This window comes from Perna viridis, chromosome 7 (assembly GCF_037379345.1).
Source record: "Perna viridis isolate PV_CMFRI_1.1 ecotype Kerala chromosome 7, ASM3737934v1, whole genome shotgun sequence".
NCBI lineage: Eukaryota > Metazoa > Mollusca > Bivalvia > Mytilida > Mytilidae > Perna > Perna viridis.
Window position 1 is genome coordinate 23,771,623 of NC_142451.1, and position 23,313 is coordinate 23,794,935.

General features: G+C 33.5%; 2 protein-coding genes across 2 annotated transcripts in view; one reads left to right on the forward strand and one right to left on the reverse strand.

The window, feature by feature from the left end:
* Window positions 1-3,669, reverse strand: part of LOC148611894 (uncharacterized) — a 49,928-nt gene extending 46,259 nt beyond the window's left edge. The window contains exon 1 of the mRNA XM_088592883.1: window positions 3,630-3,669. Coding sequence (XP_088449009.1) covers window positions 3,630-3,654 — 25 coding nt within the window. The 5' untranslated portion in view covers window positions 3,655-3,669. The remainder of the gene's footprint in view (window positions 1-3,629) is intronic.
* A 2,843-nt stretch (window positions 3,670-6,512) lies between these two features.
* On the forward strand, window positions 6,513-21,896 carry LOC148611897 (O-acyltransferase like protein-like). The gene is made up of 15 exons (XM_088592886.1): window positions 6,513-7,113; window positions 7,554-7,744; window positions 8,319-8,394; window positions 8,904-8,994; window positions 9,587-9,783; window positions 10,202-10,369; window positions 11,215-11,311; window positions 12,039-12,131; window positions 12,943-13,111; window positions 15,807-15,886; window positions 18,799-18,906; window positions 19,443-19,560; window positions 20,000-20,186; window positions 20,473-20,615; window positions 21,634-21,896. Exons 1-15 carry the CDS (start codon window positions 6,609-6,611, stop codon window positions 21,757-21,759), a joined length of 2,349 nt encoding a protein of 782 aa, XP_088449012.1. The 5' UTR covers window positions 6,513-6,608; the 3' UTR covers window positions 21,760-21,896.
* The last annotated feature ends 1,417 nt before the right edge of the window (window positions 21,897-23,313 follow it).

Below are 23,313 nucleotides of genomic sequence, written 5' to 3' on the forward strand. Positions count from 1 at the left end.
ATGTCTTGCAGCAAATATAATAAGCAGTCTAATCCTGCTTCAATATAAGCGCACGAATATATCGATTCTATGATTAAATATTCCTGCTAGTCGTCTACATAGCAATGATAAAATGTTGTGGCGTTTCCAAATTTCTCCCTTGGGATGTGAAAACATACAATAAAGCCTGTATCTCACATGTACATGTAACATGCAATGGAATGGAACACCGAAGTTGAACAGAATGCTGGCTGAGTGAAATGAACCTACTGCAACACTTTTAGGTATCACGAATTAAACATTGATGACCACCGATAGAGCAAAGTTAGAAATACCGCTAGAGTATTCTATTCGTCTAGGTAGAATGGGGTGGTTAACCGCGTGACAAATGCTTCCGATAAATCCAACATCGAGTTGATGTCAAATCATGATGCACACGCACTAATGCAGACTCCCACTTAATGGCCGAGTCGGTGAACGTCATAGTATTACGAATTTGTGTGTAAATGGACTTTGAGACGAGTCACCACGGTTTTTTCGACAACCTTGTGGACAAAATGGCAAAATTGATACTGAACGAGAGTGCTTAAAAACCTCATTGTCTAAAGATTGCTTGACTGAAATATTTTACAGTTAACTCTGTATGCGGAGAGTTAATGATGTCAAGCAGAGACCACGAAAAAAATGTCATCCATCGACTTAAATGTACTAGAAGTGTGAATACGGTCTAATTCGCATGATTTTGATGCTGATTTTACTATCATCTTTCTCACTTCTTCAATAGAAGCTGCCGATAGAACGGTTATAGCATCAGAAGCTGCCGATAGAACGGTTATAGCATCCCTTTTGATTTTGAAGTCTATCACTATAACTGAAGATTATGTAAAAAAAAAACTAACTTAAAGGTTCGTCCGAATGGTTTCAATTTCCAGAATAAAGAAAGTCTTTTTTTTTTTGCAAGATCAAGACTTTTTGTTTGTTGGCATTAGTTGTTTGCAAGTCGATAAAACTGTTTTAATCATTTTTCTAGTTTGGTAATTTTGCTCGAGAAATATTTCTTATTGAAATAGCAAAGTAACAAAATTTTAACAGTTCTCTTGATAGATTAATCGGCCGATGAACAGAATTGTTTTCCTCATACGACGTGCAGCTTTCCGACATTCTCGTTTGACTTCACGGAGCTCCGATGTATATCATTTACAGTTGTTTCTGATTGGAATTGCTTCATTTCAATCGATGCATAAATATCGATAAACGATTTAAATTTAAATTTGTACATATCAACACGCTTACAACAATGTGTTTACCGATCCTAAATATATGATTTATTTTAGATGTAACTGGCAAATAGCAGATTGGATTCACTAATGACAACATCTCCATACTTTCGAAATTAAATTGTTTCACGCTTTTTCCGATATTTTAATGGTATTTATTTATTTTAGGTAACACAGAACTATATTCCCGAGTGATAAGTACATTAACTGTCTTTGCACATGGGTTTGGCCGCCGACATTCTGCGATGGTCGAGATGGTCAGGAATTTCTGATCTTTCCGTGCCGCATAGGTCGATGTCATGAAATTTTATGTTACCTATAATGGTCGTTTCCTCTGGTTTTAAAACTGTTACAACATAATCCAAGAAATAATTAAGACCAATGTTCGAAAAAGATTTTTTTCATGTTTATGTCTAGACTGAGGTAGACGGTTATAAACACAAAATCTACAGCGGTAATACTTAGAATTTATAGTATGAGAAACTGAAAGTGTGAAAAAAGATTTGATAACTTGACTACATCTACGTTAACGTTTCTGTTATAAACGACGGCCTGCTGCTTGACTTAACTTAGAAACACAGTGGATTATGTAAGTATTTATACGAATTCAGGCAACACATCGGATCCCAATCATGTTTCAGTCAATGCTAATATCATAGGCTGTTGCCAATAATAGTCATTCATTGGTTTTGTTTTATTTTTAAAAAAACCTACATGTGTATATGTACGTAGCATTACTAGAGATATGCGATCACATCTCAGAAACCAGAAAGCGTCAGTCGGAGTCTCACGGAACTTTATACACATATGCGGTACCACCTGAAGCTGTGTCTAAGCGTATCTAACGATATGGTGTCCGTTGTCATGGAAACCTACTTTCTCGCCAAAATTTAAAAATTCTCCGATTTGGATTAAATTTGGTTTTGTGGTTAAAATTTGTTATGCTTCGAGAAGATTCAAAAGTCATTGTTGCCATGGCAACTGATTTTCCCGCCAAAATTCCAAAATGCTCCATTTCAAATGAATGAAATAAAATGCGGAATTCAGGTATTTAGTTTTCGAGTCTGTTTGAAGTCACAGATGAGGCCTGCTTTGGTAGTCCTTCAAGACCCTTTAGATCATAATTGTTCTTGATAAGTTTACTTTCACTAAATTACTCATATCCAGGTATTCAGTGTAAACGTCAGAACTTTATTTCCGTTTCCAGTTGTGACAATACTAAGTTTGAATGAATGTTTCTGCTTTGATCAAATAATTGGACAAGATTATTTCATTTTACGTTTAAATATAGGTTTTTTATAGAACTTATGACGGTCACAGAGGACGTTGCATGTATGGTCTTCCCACCTTTCGTGCCGCGTCTAGTGAGGTGGATAAGAATCGCGACGACTGACATGTATTGGTGATTACGATTAATCAACGGACGATCTGTGTTGCTTAATTATATGTCTATATTGTGGCCGATTGTAGTAAATGTAAATAAACTATTATTCTGCTATTTTGAAAGGTTTTCCGTTTGCAAAAATTATTTAGATATCTAATGTCAAGGGAATTGCACACAGCAACTGAAGAAAGGCAATAATATTCACTTACGATGCGGGAGCTACCAACTACCGCTAACCCAGTATACATTTAAGGATTGTTTTCAATAGTTGGTTAGAGTATTGGATTGTAAACGACTTTGGGTCGGTTTATATTTTTAGATAATTCCAGAAACACAACAGAAAACATAACAAACGATATAAAAGAAATTGTTTTGACGTTTTTTAATGCTGATCAAATTTGTAACTTATATGCATGATTTTAGTGTATAAATGTAATACTATAGCTCACTTTTAAAACCACATCTGATCTTGGACAGACATGTTTATGTAATAATCAACTTTTGAATCACGCCGGCACGTGTAAATATTGACCGATCCCTTATACATCTTTCAATGCAAAATAGAATGACATAATGTTAGTCGTGCAAGTGAAAATTTCATTTCATTCCCGATATTGTTACTTTAAGTATTTATTTCTGCTTCATAAGCACGTCAATGTTCCAACTAAAAGATCTAAACTAAATTCTAAGGAATTAACATTTTGACTATAAATAATGGCCTAATATCGGTGGTATCGGGACGATGTCGTGGGTAATTCCATCCCGTTTGAAAATTCTGGGACTGGCCTTGCGTATGCGTCTTGGAGTCGAACATAATAATGTTACAATGTATTTGTATACTAAGTATAGAAATGGTGAATTTCCTATTATTCAAGATTAGAGTAATAAAATCAATTACAAAGCACAGGTATTTTGAAAAAAAATCATATTTTTGTATAGTATGATTTTAGGGCTATCATATTTTTGTATAGTATGATTTTAGGGCTTACCGTTTTCTGTGGTCAATTTATACATAATTTAACGATCCATATCACTAATGATCCACTTTCATCGTTTTCCAGCTCTGTTATCTTTCATTGTGCATTCTTGTGTCGTGAAGTGACAAATCAGAGATAAAAATACTTGTGCATTCAGTTTCTTTACCTGACTGAGTTTCCTTAACTGTTAGTAATACTTTCATTTCTTAATTTTTGAATTTTGAACTTAATAAGTAAATTCTTCTAATGTTGCTGATGAAAGGTTACTCCTTGATATCGATATTTGCAATATTATGATGAGTTATATTTTTTTTTGTATGTTAGAAGAGTGCACAACTTTCAATGAAAGTCCTATGTTAATGCAAGGTTTAAATGTAATATGACTATGACCGTAACATTCGACCTATTACCTTGAAAAACGTAAACGTCGACGAAAGATACATACATAATTTATGTATATTCAAATTAAGGGCCTCAAGCCATTATTATTATTATGATGTTTACAATTATTATTATTACATGTATTATCTAATTTTCACGATCCGTACTTATTCAAGCGCCATTTATAATTCAAATTCCGAAAGCTAAAAATCTTATGGAAATGTTATTTTATGTTCAGAATACTAACAGCATTTTCTAGTCTCTAGAAAGGCAGAATCGCTCATTCTTCCGGCGCACATGGTCTGTACGTCTATTTTAGTGGGGTTCCGGTTGCTCATGCATGTACATGTATATTCCATTTGAACATTTTCTTTATTATGCATGGTGTTTGGTGTATGTTCGTGGTTCAAAAATTAACCCGGATAATGAATATCTGGTTCTTCGATCAATAATGATTTCCTCGCTCTTACTTGCAATCAATGCAACAATTGTTAGGACATCGTTGAAGTGTTTTAATATATAATTCTATTCAGGGAGATCAACAGATTTTCATGTACATTTATATGAATTGTAGATTTATCATTAAACTATATTTATGGCAAAATGATACGTTTAACTCATCGAACAAGAGTGGAAAAACAGCCTGCACTATGAATAATTAAAAAAAATACAAAATACATACAGAAGCTAAGGAGTGTGCATGTACATGTACATGTAAGAGCCACCGGAATCCCACCAAAAAGTACAGACCAGGTGCGCCCGTAGAATGAGCGTTTCTGCTTTTCTAGTAACTTCCGGGTCGAGTTGCTTACATGTTTAATGTAGTAATATGCTAATTCGGATTAAAACGAAAAATCGAACTAAGACATACATGTAGTGCACACATATTATTTCTCATGGTGGAGATGGTCTCTCAAAGATATTACACGAGGGCATAATGTCGAGCATAAAACTTTTAAAATGAGAACTGTAGTGTAGTAGGAAGTCATAACTTTGTTCTGCTAGCTTATCTGTAAGAAGTTAAGCACAACATAAACATCCGTGTAGCTACAGCGTTCCATACTTTCCAACTTTCGGATAATTTACGGTTTTCATGAACCGCCTTGCGGTTGATGTACTAGCGTAATTTGTCCATTAGTTGGTTTTGCAAGCATGAATTGGTCGAAAATGAAAAAAAAAAAAAAAAAAAAAAAACAATCCTTATGACTGAATTCACTATACATTCAAATCCAAACTAAGATTTAATCCTTAATCAGAAATTTAGTTTGTGTGGGATTATGTGTATCGCGGTCTGCGGACCAATCGACGTTAAAGATGACACGGTATTAAAGTAGTAAATGTTGCCCCCCTTTTCCCTTTCCAAAAAAGAAATCGACACTGAAGGTGTATTACAACTCAAATCAAATTAATGTCCTTCCATAGAACTCCATCAAAGTATCAATTATCAAACGCACACGTAGACAGTCAACCAGACGGTATGATTCATACATGTACAAATTCCCAAACTTTGATCGTGGTATTACAGTAATGTATCAGAGTCAGTTACATTAAAAATTCAATCAAATTTGTCCGTTATAGATGATACAGTTATGTTTCTTTGCACATGGCATGAGTAACAATAATTTTGATGTACCATTATGGATAATTTAGAATTCTTCCAAATCATAAGTTTATTGTAGCAACAGTGTACATTTTTGTACATGCAAACTGATTTGTGTACAAGTTACAAGTCGTGCTTCCATACATTCTCATGTAGTATTTATTAGAGTACTGACAGATTATTATTATTATCAGTATTATTATTCGTTTCGTCATCATAATTACCCTTATATATACATGTATTATGGTTTATTCTATGTGAATATTGCTGTGACAATTTAGTCTTAATGGAATGAACTTTAAATAATTCTATCATGACTGAGCTTAAAAGAAAAGAATTTTTTCTCCGTTCTAGGTTTATCAGGGTGTATAAAGCATGATATACCAGTGTGCTGAATAAGTTGATGGGAGAGGCAAAAATATTGGGAAAATAAATTGATGGTTATATGGCTAGATCTCGAAAGTGTGCATGGATTTTTCCCACACAAACTTATAGATGGGGCAATGGCTCACTACTATTATATCCCTGATCAAACAAAATAGATCATTCTAGATACTTTGGTAGAATACAGCTGAACTTTACGGTTTAAACTGCACAACAGAATGGAAAAAGTCAGAAAAATGCAAGGCCGTAGTCAAAAGAGGGGGTGCTACCGGTGCGGTCGCACCCCATCCCCCCCACATATCTCGGTTTTCAATTTTCGAAAGAAAAAATCAGTTTGTTAGACGAAGTAAAAATAGAGTCGGCGTCCTTTTTATTGACCAGAATCTAACTGGAGCTAAATTTTGACCCCGTGATCATTTCATCCAATTAACACCACACCGTCCAGTGATTCATGATACTATGACTGATATCATGTTATCCAAACATAAGATAAAGAAGTTTGATTTATGTATGTATATAAGTGCATTTAAATCATTGCACAATTGACTCGTTTCTTTTACAGCATTTATTGACTTTTGTACTAAAATACCCCGGTTTAAACCGTTCATTTTGTTCATTAAAGTGTCATGTCGTTACAACACTTTTTGCTGTTTATTACTGTTTTGTTCTGTGTAAGCTGTCACGTTCAATGCTCGAAGCCAGTAAAAGGATACTTCTCTGTCATCGAAAATGTAAGGACTTTACCACACGTCTACAATGCAATCCAGAAAAATTCGAATACGTTTACAGGTATTGCACAAAAAATTACGAAAATTAATAATCTAAATCATTTGAATGACGAACTATTGGCAAACGAGGTAATTGTTCTTTCGGCTAACGATTCTACCACGACAATAGCAGCATCGACGTTTTCCAATTCTACGGAAGCATCAACGTTTTCATTTCCAACTACGACAGAAAAGTGGATGACGGTAAATGCAACGACAGATGAACCGGGGCCATCGACATCAACTGAACCGGCTACACCACAACCGACCCGACACCCGTCGTTACCAGTAGGACAGGACTGTATTAATCACGTGAAAGCTGTGATTCAAGGCCTGGTTGAAAAGAAGAAATGGGCAATAAAAAGTAAGTTTACTCTTTTCATCATTATTATCGAGTTTAAGGTTACATGTAATAAAAATCTTCATGTTTTGTTATAAGTAATGTTTGGTACAATACGCTAGCAAAGCCAGCGAATAGATTTACATTAGATGTATAAAAAGACACACAAGCAGTAGCTGTATAACTGGATAGCAAAAAATTAGATTGTGCTTATATACAGATTTCATATGTATACAGCTGTACAAGGTTTGCATGAACTCTTTCTGTGCGCACCTGATGACAACGAGGGGACAGACAGACAGACTATCTTTAATTTGAAATAGCAATAACACCCATGCAGTTGCTCATAAAACATCACGTCGGGGGTAAACGGAAATGCATTGACTTTCACTTCATTAGTGATTGTAAAGATCTTTCACACCAATGAAAACAGCGTTTAATGCTATACGTATTCTTGTTTATAGTGATAGATGCTGCGGGGAAGCTTCCAGCTAATGTCTTGGGTGGAGCGTTGATTTGGCCTGGTGGTTATGAGGAATGTTTGGCAGTCAATGGTGCCACTGTCGTCAACCAAACAAACTTCAATGTTGAAGGCAAATACTGTCTTACATCTATTCGTATCCCAAATATGCCAGTAAATGCCTTAACTCAACAGGTAAACTACTATTTTGTTCTTACTAATCTCCGATTTCATTTAAATGGCATTTTAAGTGTCGACGATATGTCCATTGCTTCTACAGTGTATATGTATTCTATTTACTAGAGAAAATGCAAACACGTACTATGGCTTCTTCATTTCAAAGCAAACATTTCAAAGTTAACCATACACGTAAATATTATGGTGTTTTTTTTTTTCACCAGAGAGCCGTTCTATACTTAGGGTTGTTGTACCATTCGGCCAATCTCGGGTGATTCCGGTAACTTACATTAAAGGAGTTATGGAATCGCCCGAATTAAGTTGTACATGTTGTTACAGTATCAAGTCGTTTCTGAACAAATGCCAGTAAGATGAAAAAGTAGATGTTTTCTAAAAGTGATATAATGTTATAATGACGATTGGAGTAGTACATTCTTTAAATATCAATTTCAAGAAAGGGTAGGGTACAAGGAAAACAATTTATTTTCATTAAAGAAAAAATAGCAGATGAAATCCGTTAATTCCCAAAATATGTTTGAATGTCCGCTTTTTTTTCATATCAGCATAGCTAATTTTGTATTTCCGCTTTCAGTCACCATCCTTTAGTGTTGGTTTATGTCTACCTAAAACCTGTACAGACCATGACGCCAGCAACTTGATTAATTCCGGTACTTATAGATCAGTTATTAGCCAACTTGTTTGTATAGTGTGCGCACTATGTTTTATTTTCCTCTTTAGTTTGCCATACAAATGTATGCAATTATGTTGCTTTGCTGCATGAATGTAGTTTTTTTTCTATAAAAAAAACCTACTGTTCATTCCGTTTGTAATGTGTTTGGTTGAAAAACATATTTCAACTACCCCTTTTCACAGGGTTCTGTCTTCCTAATTCTTCCACAATTTCTCATACACTATGGAATATTTCCTGCTTTAACAGTCTCAATTCCCCATAGAGTTTCCAATATTTCTTATACGTGTACTACTATAGTACATGTATCTTATCAATAAATGCTAAGTGTATGGAAATTTTTACCATTCAAATCACCATGATTGTTTTTACTCATTCATAACAGAAATCCCTTTATCATCATACACCATACTCCGATCTTACATGAACATATAATAGCAAAAAGAAGTTTGCCTCATTGAAAGACTACCATTATTTTACATCTTTCAGCATTGCTTTCCGTGTCCAATAATTCTCTAGCAGGATTCGTTAACTGTAAACATCCCGACAAGCCTTACGACACCAGAGCTAAACTTGTCATGTAAGTAATACTATATAATCATTAAACACATGTTCATCAAAACATACCAACGCTAAATTGTCCTGTAAGTATCATACATGTGTTATGGTACATTCCAAGATCCCGACAAACTTAGCAGTAATAGAGATAAACTATGTAACAAGTAATAATTTGCTAAACCGTCCGATACCCGAACTTTCGTCATTCACATTCTAAGCACATTATATTCATCACTCAAGCTAATGTTTTCTGATTATGTTTTTTTTTCTTCATTTTGTCCTTTATGTAATGACTTAAGGAGGTAGACCTAGGGTAAGGGGCATAACTCATGAAATCATTGATATGTTTGTATTGTATTCATTTCACAAAAGCCTCTCAAGCTTTCATTTGAAATAGAAGAAAATGAATCCAAGTTAATTAGATGCTTACATAAGATTGATGTAAAATGCTGGATACAAACGTTCCATGATTTTTAAGACTTGTGTCCCTTACTCTAGGTCTACCTCCTTAAAGTACATGAAATGAACTTTTCAACATAAAGGCTTTTATAACAGTTGTCAAAAACCCGATTCCTATAAAAATAGGTAAAAATCGGATTTAACACTTATTTTAGAGCAGTGGTGTCCTTATTCATCGCCATAATGGTCGCCGGAACTATCTACGATATTATGATGATACAGCTTCCAAAATGGAAAGAAATGTCTCAGTTGTCTGAAGATGGTCTTGTGGTAGCAGCAGGGAACGAGAAAACTCCATTAATTGGTCAGAATAGACAAATACACGTCCAAACAAGCGAATCTACAACAACAGGTACGAATTTGTTGCTACCATCCATTCTTTAGTGACATAACTTGAATAATAGACTTTAATGGTCGAAAAGAAATACATGCTTCCTTTAGGACCATTAATATCGCATTGGAGAGATTTTAAATTAGGTAAAATACATGGGTTAAAAATCATTCCCTGCATGATTTTTAGACAAAACCATACACACATTTGTATCATAGGGCTAATTACTATTGTAAGGTATAAGACTCGCATAAACACTCACTCTATTACTATTTCACTGTCTTACATATAGCCGATGTGTACATGTCTCTTATAACTTAAAGTACATACTTTAAATTTTTTATTTCATATTGATCAATGATGGACATACATTAAATACATGTTTGAATTGTCAAATGAAATCACAATCATCTTGAGTTCGTCCTCATATTTTAACCAGGTGTTCTTGGGAATATTTTGCTGTCATTTTCGATTTACACCAATGCAACAAAAATCTGGAGCACCAAACAAGGAGCCGGAACATTAACAGCCCTTAATGGGATCCGGTTTATATCCATGAGTTGGGTCATACTTGGTCATACGTATGCCTTTATTCTCTCTGTCGTTGGTACGTACATACAGTTCTTACTTTGCTGGATACAATGAAACCTGTCTAAACTTAAACCGGAAATCCGGAACTTGTCCACCCAGACACATTTTAAATTCAAAGTATTTTGAACGTTTGTAAACTGAATACCTGTCTAAACCAAACCAATTTTAAAGTCCAAAAAAAGACTAAGTTTTGACAGGTTTAACTGTATCTTATTTGATTTGAAATTATGTCCATTGATAATATCAAACATCCGTTTTAGTGGAATTTTAATCCCCATGATACTCTATTAATATGCGTGTACATTGCGCGTCACTGACAAGTAATTCCAAAAACATGCTACATATATGATTAGTCACGCTTTCTGATTGGATAGAAGAAATTTTCCATCATGTCATAGACCAAAGTTTGCAATATAAACCTTTTTTTAATGATTCACTCCTTGAACTTTAATATGCCCGTGGTGCACACGTGATTCAGGTTATTTCTTCATAGACCAAAAACATAACGGTCATTACTTAAAAAAATGTAAATTTTTCACACATGGCTAGGAATATATTAATAGATGTAAAAGATGTATTTTTATACTTATTGCAAATGTCATGTAATCACAGAAATAAACTTTTCACATGAGAATGTTCTATTACATGTAGATTTGTAAAATGTATACATTGTAAATCTGTATTGTAAATTGAAAGAATGTGTTGATAACCAACATTATGAAAAGTAGGTATAAAAACAGCAATTCACAATAAATTCACATCGTTTGAAGTTTGAAATGAAAGAACAACTGGCAAAATAATATTAAAAATATTGATATAAAATCAAGCACTGTTTCCCTATAATAATTATTGCATTTGCAGACAATACATTTGACTTCATGCCTAAGATGATGAAACGGTGGACATTCCAGGCCATTGGTAATGCTACTGTTTCTGTCGACACATTCTTTACTCTCAGGTACCAGTCATACTATATACTTGTTGTAATACTTGTAACTAAATAGTTAAAACCTGTCTACAAATGCTCTAGACTCTCTATAAAAACGACTGCGATTTACATGTATTTATATTGTTACATGCAAGTATGAGCGTTTTCTGTATTTCATTAGTTACATATGGACATCCATTTGTATTTAGATATTAATGCACGAGAACCTTATGTTTTCCGGAATTTATTGATGAAAAATTGAAACAATAAGAAGGGGGAGAAGAATAATAAGAAACAGATAAAAAATATTTTTTCCCATGGGAAATCAGACTTATGTCTAAATATCTTTTCTCTTGATAGCTTTTTTCGTCTCTTTGAATGTCAGGTATTCTTAGGCAATTAAAGTACTACATGATCAGCGAAAAACAAATCCTGCTACACTTTTCCTTAGGCATGTCAACTTTGTCATTTTCCGGAATGGCAAATTTATTCCGCTGAGAGTTATATAAGTTAAAATGTTCCGATCCCTTACATAGGCCCTATCTTTTATCAAAGGGATTGCAGCTGTGTTTGTTTACGATAGCTGAAACATATTCATTGAACTTATGACGTCACAGGCATAGAAAAGTGAACAACCAATCATATTATACGAAAAACTTATGCTACAAAAAGAGTAATTGGATTAGAATTGTAACATTTCGAAGTTTCTGTTGACACATGTTTAGTCGTATTAAAGTTTTCCAGTTCTCTATTACAGTGGTATTCTTCTCACATACTTAGTAATGAAAGAATTGAAGAAAAACGATGGTAAAATAAACTGGGGAAAATTCTACTTTCATCGGTTCTGGAGGTATTTATCTTAATGTTGTAGCCCATGTAAGTTCAGTAAGCTGTCTAACCGTAAAACTTAATGATGATTTTATACAGAACAACCATTCCGCTTCGTTCTGAATTATCAAACTTATGAAGGCAATGTCATTTCTCAAACAAATGTCATTTCAGGAATTAGGAACATGAAATAAAATACATACAGATGAGAACAATTCTCATCTCTTAGGGGAACTGTCAGAAGAGCCAGCTCTAGGACAGTTCTAAAAGTGTCATAGACCAGTTCTAGAGCCAGTTCTTCTGAGAGTTTTGATAGCAGAAGCGGCTCTACGAGAACAGTTCTAATAGTAGAGCCGACTCTGCTAGACCTGTCGTAAAAGCTGGTTCTAGAACTGTTCGAGAACCGTTATAAATCTTCGTAGAACTGTTCTGACAGTTTTAGGATAGTTTTGCGAGAGTTCAGAACTGATCTCTTCTGTATAATGAAAATGACAAAAAAAAAAAAAAAAAAAAAAAAAAAAAAAAAAAAAAAAAAAAAAAAAAAACATCCAACCAAACAATTAAACACACAAACAAAACAAGCAAAAATCAAACAAACAAAAAAACAAAGAGGTAAATCTTCCGTTAAAAATCAATTAAAAATAAAATGAATGAATGCTTCTATCATAATCATTCGGGCAACGGCATTATCTAACATGCAGGTAAATCAAAGCACATGTTAAAATCTGTCTGCAGCACTTTTGACAACATTAACCATTTGTTGATAATCTCTGATATGATATAAGTCATGGGACTTCTCACATGTTATGATATTCTATCCTATCAATTTACAGACTTACACCACCATACATGTTAGTTTTAATGGTTTACGTGGCATTGTTTCCATATACCGGAAGTGGACCAGTTTGGCCGGAGGATGGCGTGGAACCCAATCACTGTAAAAACAGCTGGTATTACAACTTCTTTTATATCAACAATTTTGTTGATGATCTAAATAAAACGGTAAGATTTACATTAAATTTAATAAACATTTACTTTGGTAAATGGGTAAATAAGGGTAACAACAAAATTACCGAACACTAATCCGTTTCATAATCATGTCAAGTCCAAAATTAATCTGTCAAAATAGATATTACACCACTAGGGCAGCTGGTATCGCAGTGGTTCTGACATGGTACAGGAACTTCAAACGAAATGGTGGTTTGAATCTAGGTTTGACAACGCGCTTAACCTCCTTCTTCCATTGCGGCATGACTATACCAGTGGTGATGGAAACGCATTTGCATTCTATTGTCATCATCGGTAAATCGGCGGTCACATCAGCACAAAGAACATTTACAAAAAAAAAAAAAAAAAAAAAAAAACAATCATTAATCGTTATTTTAGAAAAAAACTGATTATTTTTTCAATCAAGGACTGATATCTAAAAAAGAATTCTTTTAAGACGCATTTCCGCATACCCCTGAATCGGGAGTCTGTTACGCAGATATTTACGGCGTTCAGGAAATCAGAGTAGGAAGTACTCGCTCTAGCGTAGCGAATCAATTTTAAAATATAAACACCATATTCAGGAAATGAAGGAATATTGCTGCACAGGTATGGACAAATTATGATATTAAAAGCAATCCCTTTTATGATAAATTTTAGTTCTGATGTGATCACTATTGTCAAATTCGATATGTACAAAATGTAGGTCCAAAAAAAGATGCAGAACAGGCTGTTTCTGTAGTCTTTTTTATTTCGAGCTCCAGTGAATATATTGAGGGTAAACATTATAGACTATTATACGACGCTTGCATATGAAAAAAAATTGAACTTCCGCCTTATGTTTGTTCAAAAGATTTTATATTTTATACGGTTTTAGAATTTTGGTAACACGACACACGACAACTCTTCATAGTAAGACAATTTGGTAATAAGCTTTTGAATCAGCTTGATGGGTTGTTGTACCTTGTATCCTCTACTCTGCCCAATATGACATCAATGTTCTGTTCACAAAAAAATATCGGCACCCCCTTGATTTGATATGATTAAAGTTTGAGTGGAAAGTTCGGGAAATCTTTCAAAAATATTTGTTACTAAATCATTAGTATCATTTATAATTTAGTTTGCATACTGAGTGCCACACCTACACAGTCAAATGTGCCACTGTGACATATGATAATCATATGGTGCTCGGTTATTTATGTAATATTAGATTATTTAATATTTTTTTCAACGAGAGGGAGTTTCTCATGCTTATTTCGTCGAGCGCGAGACGAGATGAGCATGAGAAACTCCCGCGAGTTGAAAAAATATTTAATAATCTGTTTATCGCTGTTTTACTGAAGTGTAAAGTATTAGTTTTCTTTTATTTTTTATTTTTCCTGACCTAAATATGAAACTTTTATTAGCGCTGCAGAGTTTTCTTTAGGGACTATTTTCCGGCGACGTACTGCGTGACGTCACGTATGTTGTGCAGCTGTGACACACGTCATTTGAAAAAAATCGGTTAATTATGTCGGTCGCGTTAAAAATTTGTGAATTAATTTTGGGATTTATTCATTCTAATCGGATAAGTTACTGTATTTTATCGTTTTCCATTGTAGACTAGAAAATATTACCACAAATCGGATATTATTTGATAAGTTATTGCTATTTTGTTTAAAATCCCTTTGATCTTGCTATACAATAATTTTCAATCTCACGCCAGTCGAGTGAGAATGAAAATTATCGCCAGTTTCTATGTCCTCGCGTGATATACAAGCAACTGCGTAGGAATATTTGACGACCCAAATAACCGTCTGTTTGTTTACTGCGTATGAAATAATGGCTAACTTGTTGCAATATTTTCTAGTCTACAATGGAAAATGATTAAATACAGTAACTTACCCGATTGAAATGAATAAATCCCAAAAATATTTCACAAATTTTAAACACGACCGTCATAGTTAACCGATTTTTTTTTTCGAATGATGTGCATCACAGCTGCCCAACACACGTGACGTCATGTACCGCGTCACCGAAAAATAGGCCCTAAAGGAAATGCAGCGCTTATAAAACTTACATATTTAGGTCAGGAAACTAAAATAAAAGAAAACTAATACCTTACATTTCAGCAAAACGGCGATAAACAGATTATTAAATATTTTTTTCAACTCGCGGGAGTTTCTCATGCTCATCTCGTCTTGCGGCAAAGCCGCTCAACGAGATAAGCATGAGAAACTTCCTCTCGTTGAAAACATATTAAATGTTTTAATAGTAATCATATGAAAATCATATGATATCTAACATATGATAGTCATATTATTATCATATGATTATCATATGTTAATTTTTGCTTGAAAACATATGACAATCATATGTTTGTGAAAAACACATGATTATCATATGATAATCATGCAATTATCATATTTATATAAAATCATATGATTATAATATGCATAGTAAATCATATGAATATCATATGTTGCTCAATTCATATAATAATCATATGGTGCTCGATTCATATGATAATCATATGGTGCAAACCATACGATTCATATGTGTGGCACATTTCCCTGTGTACACTCTCCTGTTACACACATTATGTGTCTAATGAGCGTTATCAATAAAGTTTACAAAAATGTTAACGACGGTATGCCATGGATACGGACACATTTCCTCTAATTTTTATTGAAATCGTAAGAACGTAATATTTGATTTAACTATATTTCAGTGCTTTGGATGGGCTTGGTACCTCGCTAATGACATGCAGTTCTTTGTAATAAGTCCTCTGATTATATTACCATTGTTTTAGTAAGTAAACTACAACATTTGATACAAGGTTTAAAAGTATGGTACATGTATAATAAATCAAACTAATAACAAATCAAGAATTCGTTTTAGTATTTCAAATTTTATTTCAGGCAAACAAATTCACTATACATACACTCTTTTAAATTATCATTATATATCAAGCTTGTAATGAATTGTCGTTTATACTTTTGATTTCTCCATCCCTCACAAAAAGATGAAAAATAGTACGTGGGCTGAGATACCCCCCCCCCCCATTCGTGCACACCCTTTTACCTCCCATTTAATAATATTTTTGTCGCTAAAAAATTCACTGAAACATTTTTGGTTTTTTTTCGGCTACGTTTTATACCTCGTTGAGGCAAACATCCATTTTATGAGTATTTTGATTCTACGAACTTCTTTCTTAAAAACGAAGTAAACTTACATATGTATGTCTTATCATGTAGCCCAATGTCTTAGGTTTACATTGGTACCAATACAGTTGCGGTAACATATAGGGTTTTGGAGTAAAATGAATAAAATATACCCTTACCCCGCCGAAAAATCACTTAAATTGACATTTTTCAATGTCAAAACCCTCTAGAGTATAACTTTATACTTCAGTATAAAAACGGTTTATTTGGTATTTTCTGTTTAGTATAATCACAATTTATGTTTCTAGAGTTCTTTGATAAACCGTGGCGATTTTCGTGGTCAGAATTTATCTAAAATTGCATAAAATGGGATTTTTTGTCAGATAAATTCTACTCTACAAGTTATTGCAAAACTTAAACGCCTCAAATTTGGTTTTGTTATGATAGAACATTTTTAATTTCTACATAAATACACCACGAAAAACTAATTTTCAAGAAGGAATTAAAAAAATGGTAAAAATATTACCCCTACTCCTAGAAAACTGGTCACAGTATCAAACAGAATTCTCATTTACAGCATACCGACAGTGTAGAACTCATATTTTAAGCATTCATAATAACGATAAAGATGTACAAAACATACTTGATCAATTCAGGTACTTAGTTTTTCCTTTTAGGGTGACAATTACTATAAAATCGGGAAAATGGGAATTTTCAGAATTTCAGAATTTTCTTCTATTTCACCCGTTATTGTCTATTTATCAGAATACCGTAGTTTAAACTAGCTTTTGTGTGATACAGCACATTAATATAGAGTCAAATAAAAGGTGTAATATAGATATGTTGGGTTCTTTTGTTTTGATTAGCGATGTATCTAACATATCTTTTCATTTCAGGCGCGATTTTTTTTCAGTTTCAATATGACAATTATGAGTTTTTCATAAAAAGAGGAATTTTCGGAATTTAATATTTTCTTCAATTTCACCTCTAATTGGCAATATGTTTCAAAAACCGCACTTCAAACAAGCTTTTGTACATTGAAATACAATTATATAATGTCATAGTCGTCTAATGGGCCCAAGAAATAAATATTCGAACTTTTTCAAGATCAATTAGGTGAAAAATTGCAACCCCTACCCATGAGAAGAATACCTCAACATGGACCAAGATGTTAATTTTTAGTGATAATCGATGCAAAAAAGACATGTTGGTACTTGTGTTTTATGTAACTATGTATTAAACATATTTTCTCACGCGCGTATTTTTCAGTTTGAAGCTGACAATAACGAATTTTTCATAAAATGGGTTATTTTTGGGAATTTCATATTTCCTTCCATCTCACCTGTAATGGGTATTGTTTTTCAAGTACCCAACTTCAAACAAGCTTTTGTGTATTCAGACACATTCATGGAGTATCTTACCTTTGTAATGTGCCATGGTAATGAATACTTTAACGTATTCCAGGCCATTTAAGCGTTTTGAGACGCTTGATTTGAGCAATAACTTTTAGAGTAGAATTTATCTGACTTTTTATCGGAAAATTCGAAAATCCCTTTTTTGCATTTTTGGATGAATTCTGACTACGAAAATCAGCAAAATTCATCAAAAGAACCCCAGAGGTATATACTATGATAATAATAAACATGAAATACCAAATGAGCCATTTATTACCGAAGCAAAAACATTTCAGGGGTTTTGACATTGAAAAATTTTAGCGATTTTTCTTCGGGGTAGGGGTACATTTTATTCATTTTACCCATTAACTGTAAGTGTTACTGCAATTGTATAGGTACCATGTAAAAGCTTGGACAATGGGCTACATGATAATATCTCAATATGTTTAGTTTGCTCACATATGCTATCACAGGAAGGCTTAGACGGTCAAACAATGGAATCACAACAAATCTTGGCTTTTTGACCCAGTGGGATACAAACATAGGCTTATACTGAAAAAGAATCCGAGAATATTCTTTGAAGACAAATTGATTCCGTAATGGGAGTATAAAGGTACCTAAAAATCACCATGTAGTTGATGGGGGGAGGGGTGCACGGTGGACCCTCCCAGCCTATGGACTACAATTATACAATGAACAAAAAAAAAATATAATATTTAAATTAACACCAATTATATCAAATGCGAAAATTGGTAACAATTCGCCAGCGAAATCATAACAGTTTAAGACATTAAGAAACAGAGAAAGTCCATTACAGAAACAAAACACATAAGTTTAAACAAAGAAATACCATAACCACATTTTTTTAAAAAGAGGAAGAGAAAGATGGGTGCAGAAACTGCACAAACGGTGTGAAATGCAGAAAACCGCCGAAACAAAAAGCGACACAGACGCAATCTTCCAAAAATTCAAGGGCGTATCACAAAGATTTCAAGTTTAAGAAAAATAGTGTTAAACGGTAGGGGATATGCCTGTAGCGCGGGTACTTGGCATATCATGAAAAAAATGTTTATTCAATAGACGCGGAAGCAAACCCCTTAGATGTCATATCATGCAAAATCTAAATCAATGCAATAAAAACTCATTGGAGATTCAATTATTACAGTTCTCATGCTGCTGGAGTTGCAGTTATACTTGCCTTCTTGATAGGTACTTGGACAGCTACTGGGGTTATGTCAACAAAATGGAATCTATCAATGTCTTTCTTTGATGGGTGAGATTTTGTTTTTTCCTACATTACAAGTTCATTTTTTGTGTGTTCATGTTTTGTTTGTTTGTTATTGTCTTTATTTTGTTTTTTTTTATTTCATTGTAGTTTGTGTTACATTGATTTTTGATGATTGTACATGTATATGTTTAAACATTTGATTTTTAATACCAGTAATGTTGAAAACGGAAGACATTTTAAGTATACGACTCAAGCGTTTATTGAAACTTAAGTTAAGAAATTTTATGAAGAATAGATTTACGCTTTTTCTGTCCGTCACATTTTTTCCAACCTCATACTTGTTGTAGGTACATGTATTTTTAGAGGGTGTTGATGAAATAAATACAATGAACCTTGTTAAACGATGATGTTTTGGATTTTACCTCAAAATCTATTCATGTGTGTGTTTATTTTATTTGTGGTTTTGTTTGGTCATACTGAAATATACAAAATGTACAAGATACCGAAATTTGACATTTTAGCGTATGTTTTACCCTGGTAAGAAGTCATTTTTATTTTTTTACATTGATATATTTATCCAGGGGTTTGGATGACGGTAAGATATATACGAGGCCATATTATAGAATGGGTCCATATCTTGTTGGGATGTATACTGGCTATCTTTTATACAAAACACAATGCAACCATCGCATGAATAAGGTAAGAATTTCTAAGTATCATCAACATTCTGGTAAGGTTCACAATATATATAGTTCCGACAACATTTATCATACCATGTTCAAACCTTGGTAATTTCAACTGTTGATCTATTCGCCGTTTCGTACATATAGAGTGCCGTCAGAATTTTTGTACATATTTTTGAAGTTAATACATGGAAAAACTTGGCGTAACTGAAATCTTCAGATGACAAAACGATTTGTTAGATGTCAAAGTAGACTTTGATAAACCTGTATGCTCAATATTTAAGACATTATATTTTCTGTTATTACGGAAACGAAATTCTAAGTTGACGCTGAATTATTTTTTTAAATATTGTGATTTCATTAAAACATTTGATTAACGCATTGGCACTATATGAAAATTTCATCAGTCTGATTATACAGTTTACAACATTAGTTGCATGTTCTTTTTATTTCAGTTTATTTATCTTCTTGGATGGCTCATTGCCACGATTCTAGCCTTAACGGTGTTATATGGACCATACAATGATGTGAGCAACAGTCGTCCGGCACTTGAAATTGCATCTCTATACAATACAGTTTTTAGAACAGTATGGGGAGGTTGTGTGGCATGGGTTGTCTTCGCTTGTGCCAACGGTTATGGGGGTAACAAATAAATTTTGATTTTAATCTAAATTTCTTTAAAAAAAGTCTCTTTTCTTGCATTTGATGATCTTAGTAGAAATCACAATTCAAGTTTTTCGATGGTTGTAATCCTGAAATACATCATTCCTCGTTCCAAATATAACGATGTAAAAATTCCAATTACTAGACTTGTCATTATCGGATTCAGCTACTTAAATTAACTGTAAAATGTTTTTTAATGACCTTTATGATTCTGTAACTGTAAAATGCTTGATTCAATATGTAAAATATAGTTTTATCATTGTAGGTTTTGTGAACACATTGTTATCGTGGCAGCCCATGGTTCCATTGAGTAGACTTACGTATTGTGCGTATCTGGTTCATCCTATCATTATGTATCACTATGCCACAAACCGTAAAACATTAATCCATATGACAGACTCAGAAATGGTGAGTTGACTGACTAACCGACACCCAGTGATTTAATCATCCCAGAGTGTATAAAACTTTTGTCAAAATTAAAAGCACTGTTTCAACAACCCATCGAACAATTAAATGATTTTCATACACCATATTTTTATATAACTATAGTTATAGTTATAGGAACGAAACTAGTGCAAATGTATATTTAAGGTGGTTGACCTAGGGTAACGGAAATAACTCATCATATACACATACAAGCATTTCGAACTAGAACTAGACTAAGAGTTCAAGTCCCGCGGAGGGAATGACAAAAAATTTGCTACGCATAGTATTGTCCATTGGAAGAAAAACATTGGTGGAATAAAATGTGTTGCCACCCACATTATAACACCCGCCTGGTTTGGTTTTTAAATGGACCGTGTAACAGAATTCGTAATAATACAAACGTTTCTTGGATTAATTTACTATACTTAGATATAAAAAAAATGTAAAATAAATTGTAACTGGGAATCATTGCTGACGAAATCTATAAAATAAAAGAATGTCGATGGTAACATGTATTTGTTATTTGAAACCAAAACATAATATTTCTTTTGGTTGCTGGAGTTGGCATTTTATTTCTATACGATTTTTAGTCAATATTACTTTTTGTATGATTTTTTCTTCGAATTTTGCACTTCCTATCTATTTAATTCTAATGAAACATGGCAGCGCGGGTAATATTTTCTTTGCACAATTTTCTCTCTAATACAACCCAGCGTCACCAGCGAAGTCATCTGTCTTTTGATTGGCTGAACGAATATGACGTTATTTTATTTACTTTTATACGTTCTAATACTTATATTATCGTTAGATATGAATGCACAACGATTAAGTTAATTTAGATCATTATTTCATTAGCGGCAATTTACTCCTCAAAGTAAGATTTTCTAAAGTTACCCCTTGAGACATCAAAATTTGCTTTATTCATATACAAAATCCTAAACACATCAAGACGAGAATATATGTTTAACAATCAAAACAACCACTTCTCTTTGCTTTTTAGATATACGAATTTCTAGGAAACTTAGTGTTGGCTTACATGGGAGCCTTTGTAGCAAGTTTAGCATTTGAGTCACCAATGATGGGATTGGAAAAGATTATGTTCAAGAGAGATAGAAGAAAAACGTAGTCTTTCAGAAATACTATGAACATTTTACGATGACATTGTTAGTGATCTCTATATGTGTGTTATATTGTTGTTGTTTATGTATTTTCTAATAAAATTGTCGTTTTTGACCAAATAAATAAAGCGTTTGAATGAATTTACCCACACGTTTCTGCTGATATCTTTACAATAGCCAATAGTTCAGAAACTCGGTTTGTCAGTGTCCATGATGTTTCCGCCATGACTGACGGAGGCAGAGATAAGAGAGAAATGGACGCTTTTTTTTAATAAATAAAAATATAAGTCAACCACTTTTGAAGAATGTACTGTCAATTAGATGATTAGAAGCAGTTTTGGAATGAGGTAGGGGCAATTCCTACCAAATATATATTCCTATATACTTATATTTTTGCCCTGTTTTTCGTAAAAAGAAAACATTTTTAAACAACATGCCACTACAATACCAAGTTTAAAAAATGATTTGAGACCCTACCAAATTCTAAGCATGTGTAACGTGAAGCCAGATATTCTTACAGGGTTGTTAATTTTAAAAATAGAAGTCCCTAGAAATCTTGGAGCAAATATCAATTCTGACGGATAGTGCATAGATTTGAAAGCTTTAAGTTCCTTCTACTAATATACGTTCCGAGTCATTTATTTTATTTGTTACTACTCAGTCCAATGCTGTTCGGTAAAATTAAAGATGTCATGGTTAAAGTGCTAAGTTAGGAACACAGACACGGACATTGGATAGAACACAAAGTGTCAAAAACTACAACTAAAATTTAAGTAAATGAAGTGATTACACAATTGTCAATGCTTTTCTTAAACGTCCACCATAGCTGTTAAGTGACCGCTGTACTTGTTCAATTCAGTGGATGTGTTTCAAAAGACAAAAAGGCGTTTAGAGGAGAACTAAGTGTAATAATGAAACTGGACTTGATCTTATCTAGCCTGAAGCAATCATCAGAAGCACATGTCATACAGGCAAAAATGATGGTCAAAGTAACAATAGTCAGTATAGTCCATTAATTTCAGCTTTCGAAGAACGTATTTTGTTAACCTTCGCATTCCATTTTTTTTCAACGGGTCATAGTTTGCCTTTCCTCGTTTGCCTACCCCGGACTTGACTTTTTATGAGCAACTCGGCGGGTGTTTCTAGAAAAGCAGAGGACGCTTACCCTACCGGTGCACCTGGTCCATGCTCCCAGTTTTTAGTCCGAGTTGCTCATTTACTTTTGTTACTTTGTATGTATGATTTTAGTTACTTTATGTTTTTTGTTGTATGTGTCTGTTTTCCATGTCTGGTCTTTGTCCCTGGATTATATTCTTTTGATTACCGCTATAACCTTGGTTCCTTTGATTACTCTTTCAAATCAGGCAAACCAAACAATATGTCTGTTTTCTGATGGTACCTACTCATAATTTTTATGGCCATTTTGGAACAAGCACTGTTATAGTCTAAATTATTTCCCCATTTACTCAATGTACAAATGTGAAATGTTTTTTTTGAAAATCAAAATAATTTCCATACTACTATGTACTCTTATACCTCCTTTTACGAGTCTTTTTTGTCTT

Coding starts and splice junctions, on each gene's coding strand:
- LOC148611897 (XM_088592886.1), top strand. CDS start 6,609: ATGTCGTTACAACACTTTTTGCTGTTTATTACTGTTTTGTTCTGTGTA. Junction 9,784..10,201: donor AAGCGAATCTACAACAACAG/GTACGAATTTGT, acceptor TATTTTAACCAG/GTGTTCTTGGGAATATTTTG. Junction 18,907..19,442: donor TCAATGTCTTTCTTTGATGG/GTGAGATTTTGT, acceptor ATATTTATCCAG/GGGTTTGGATGACGGTAAGA.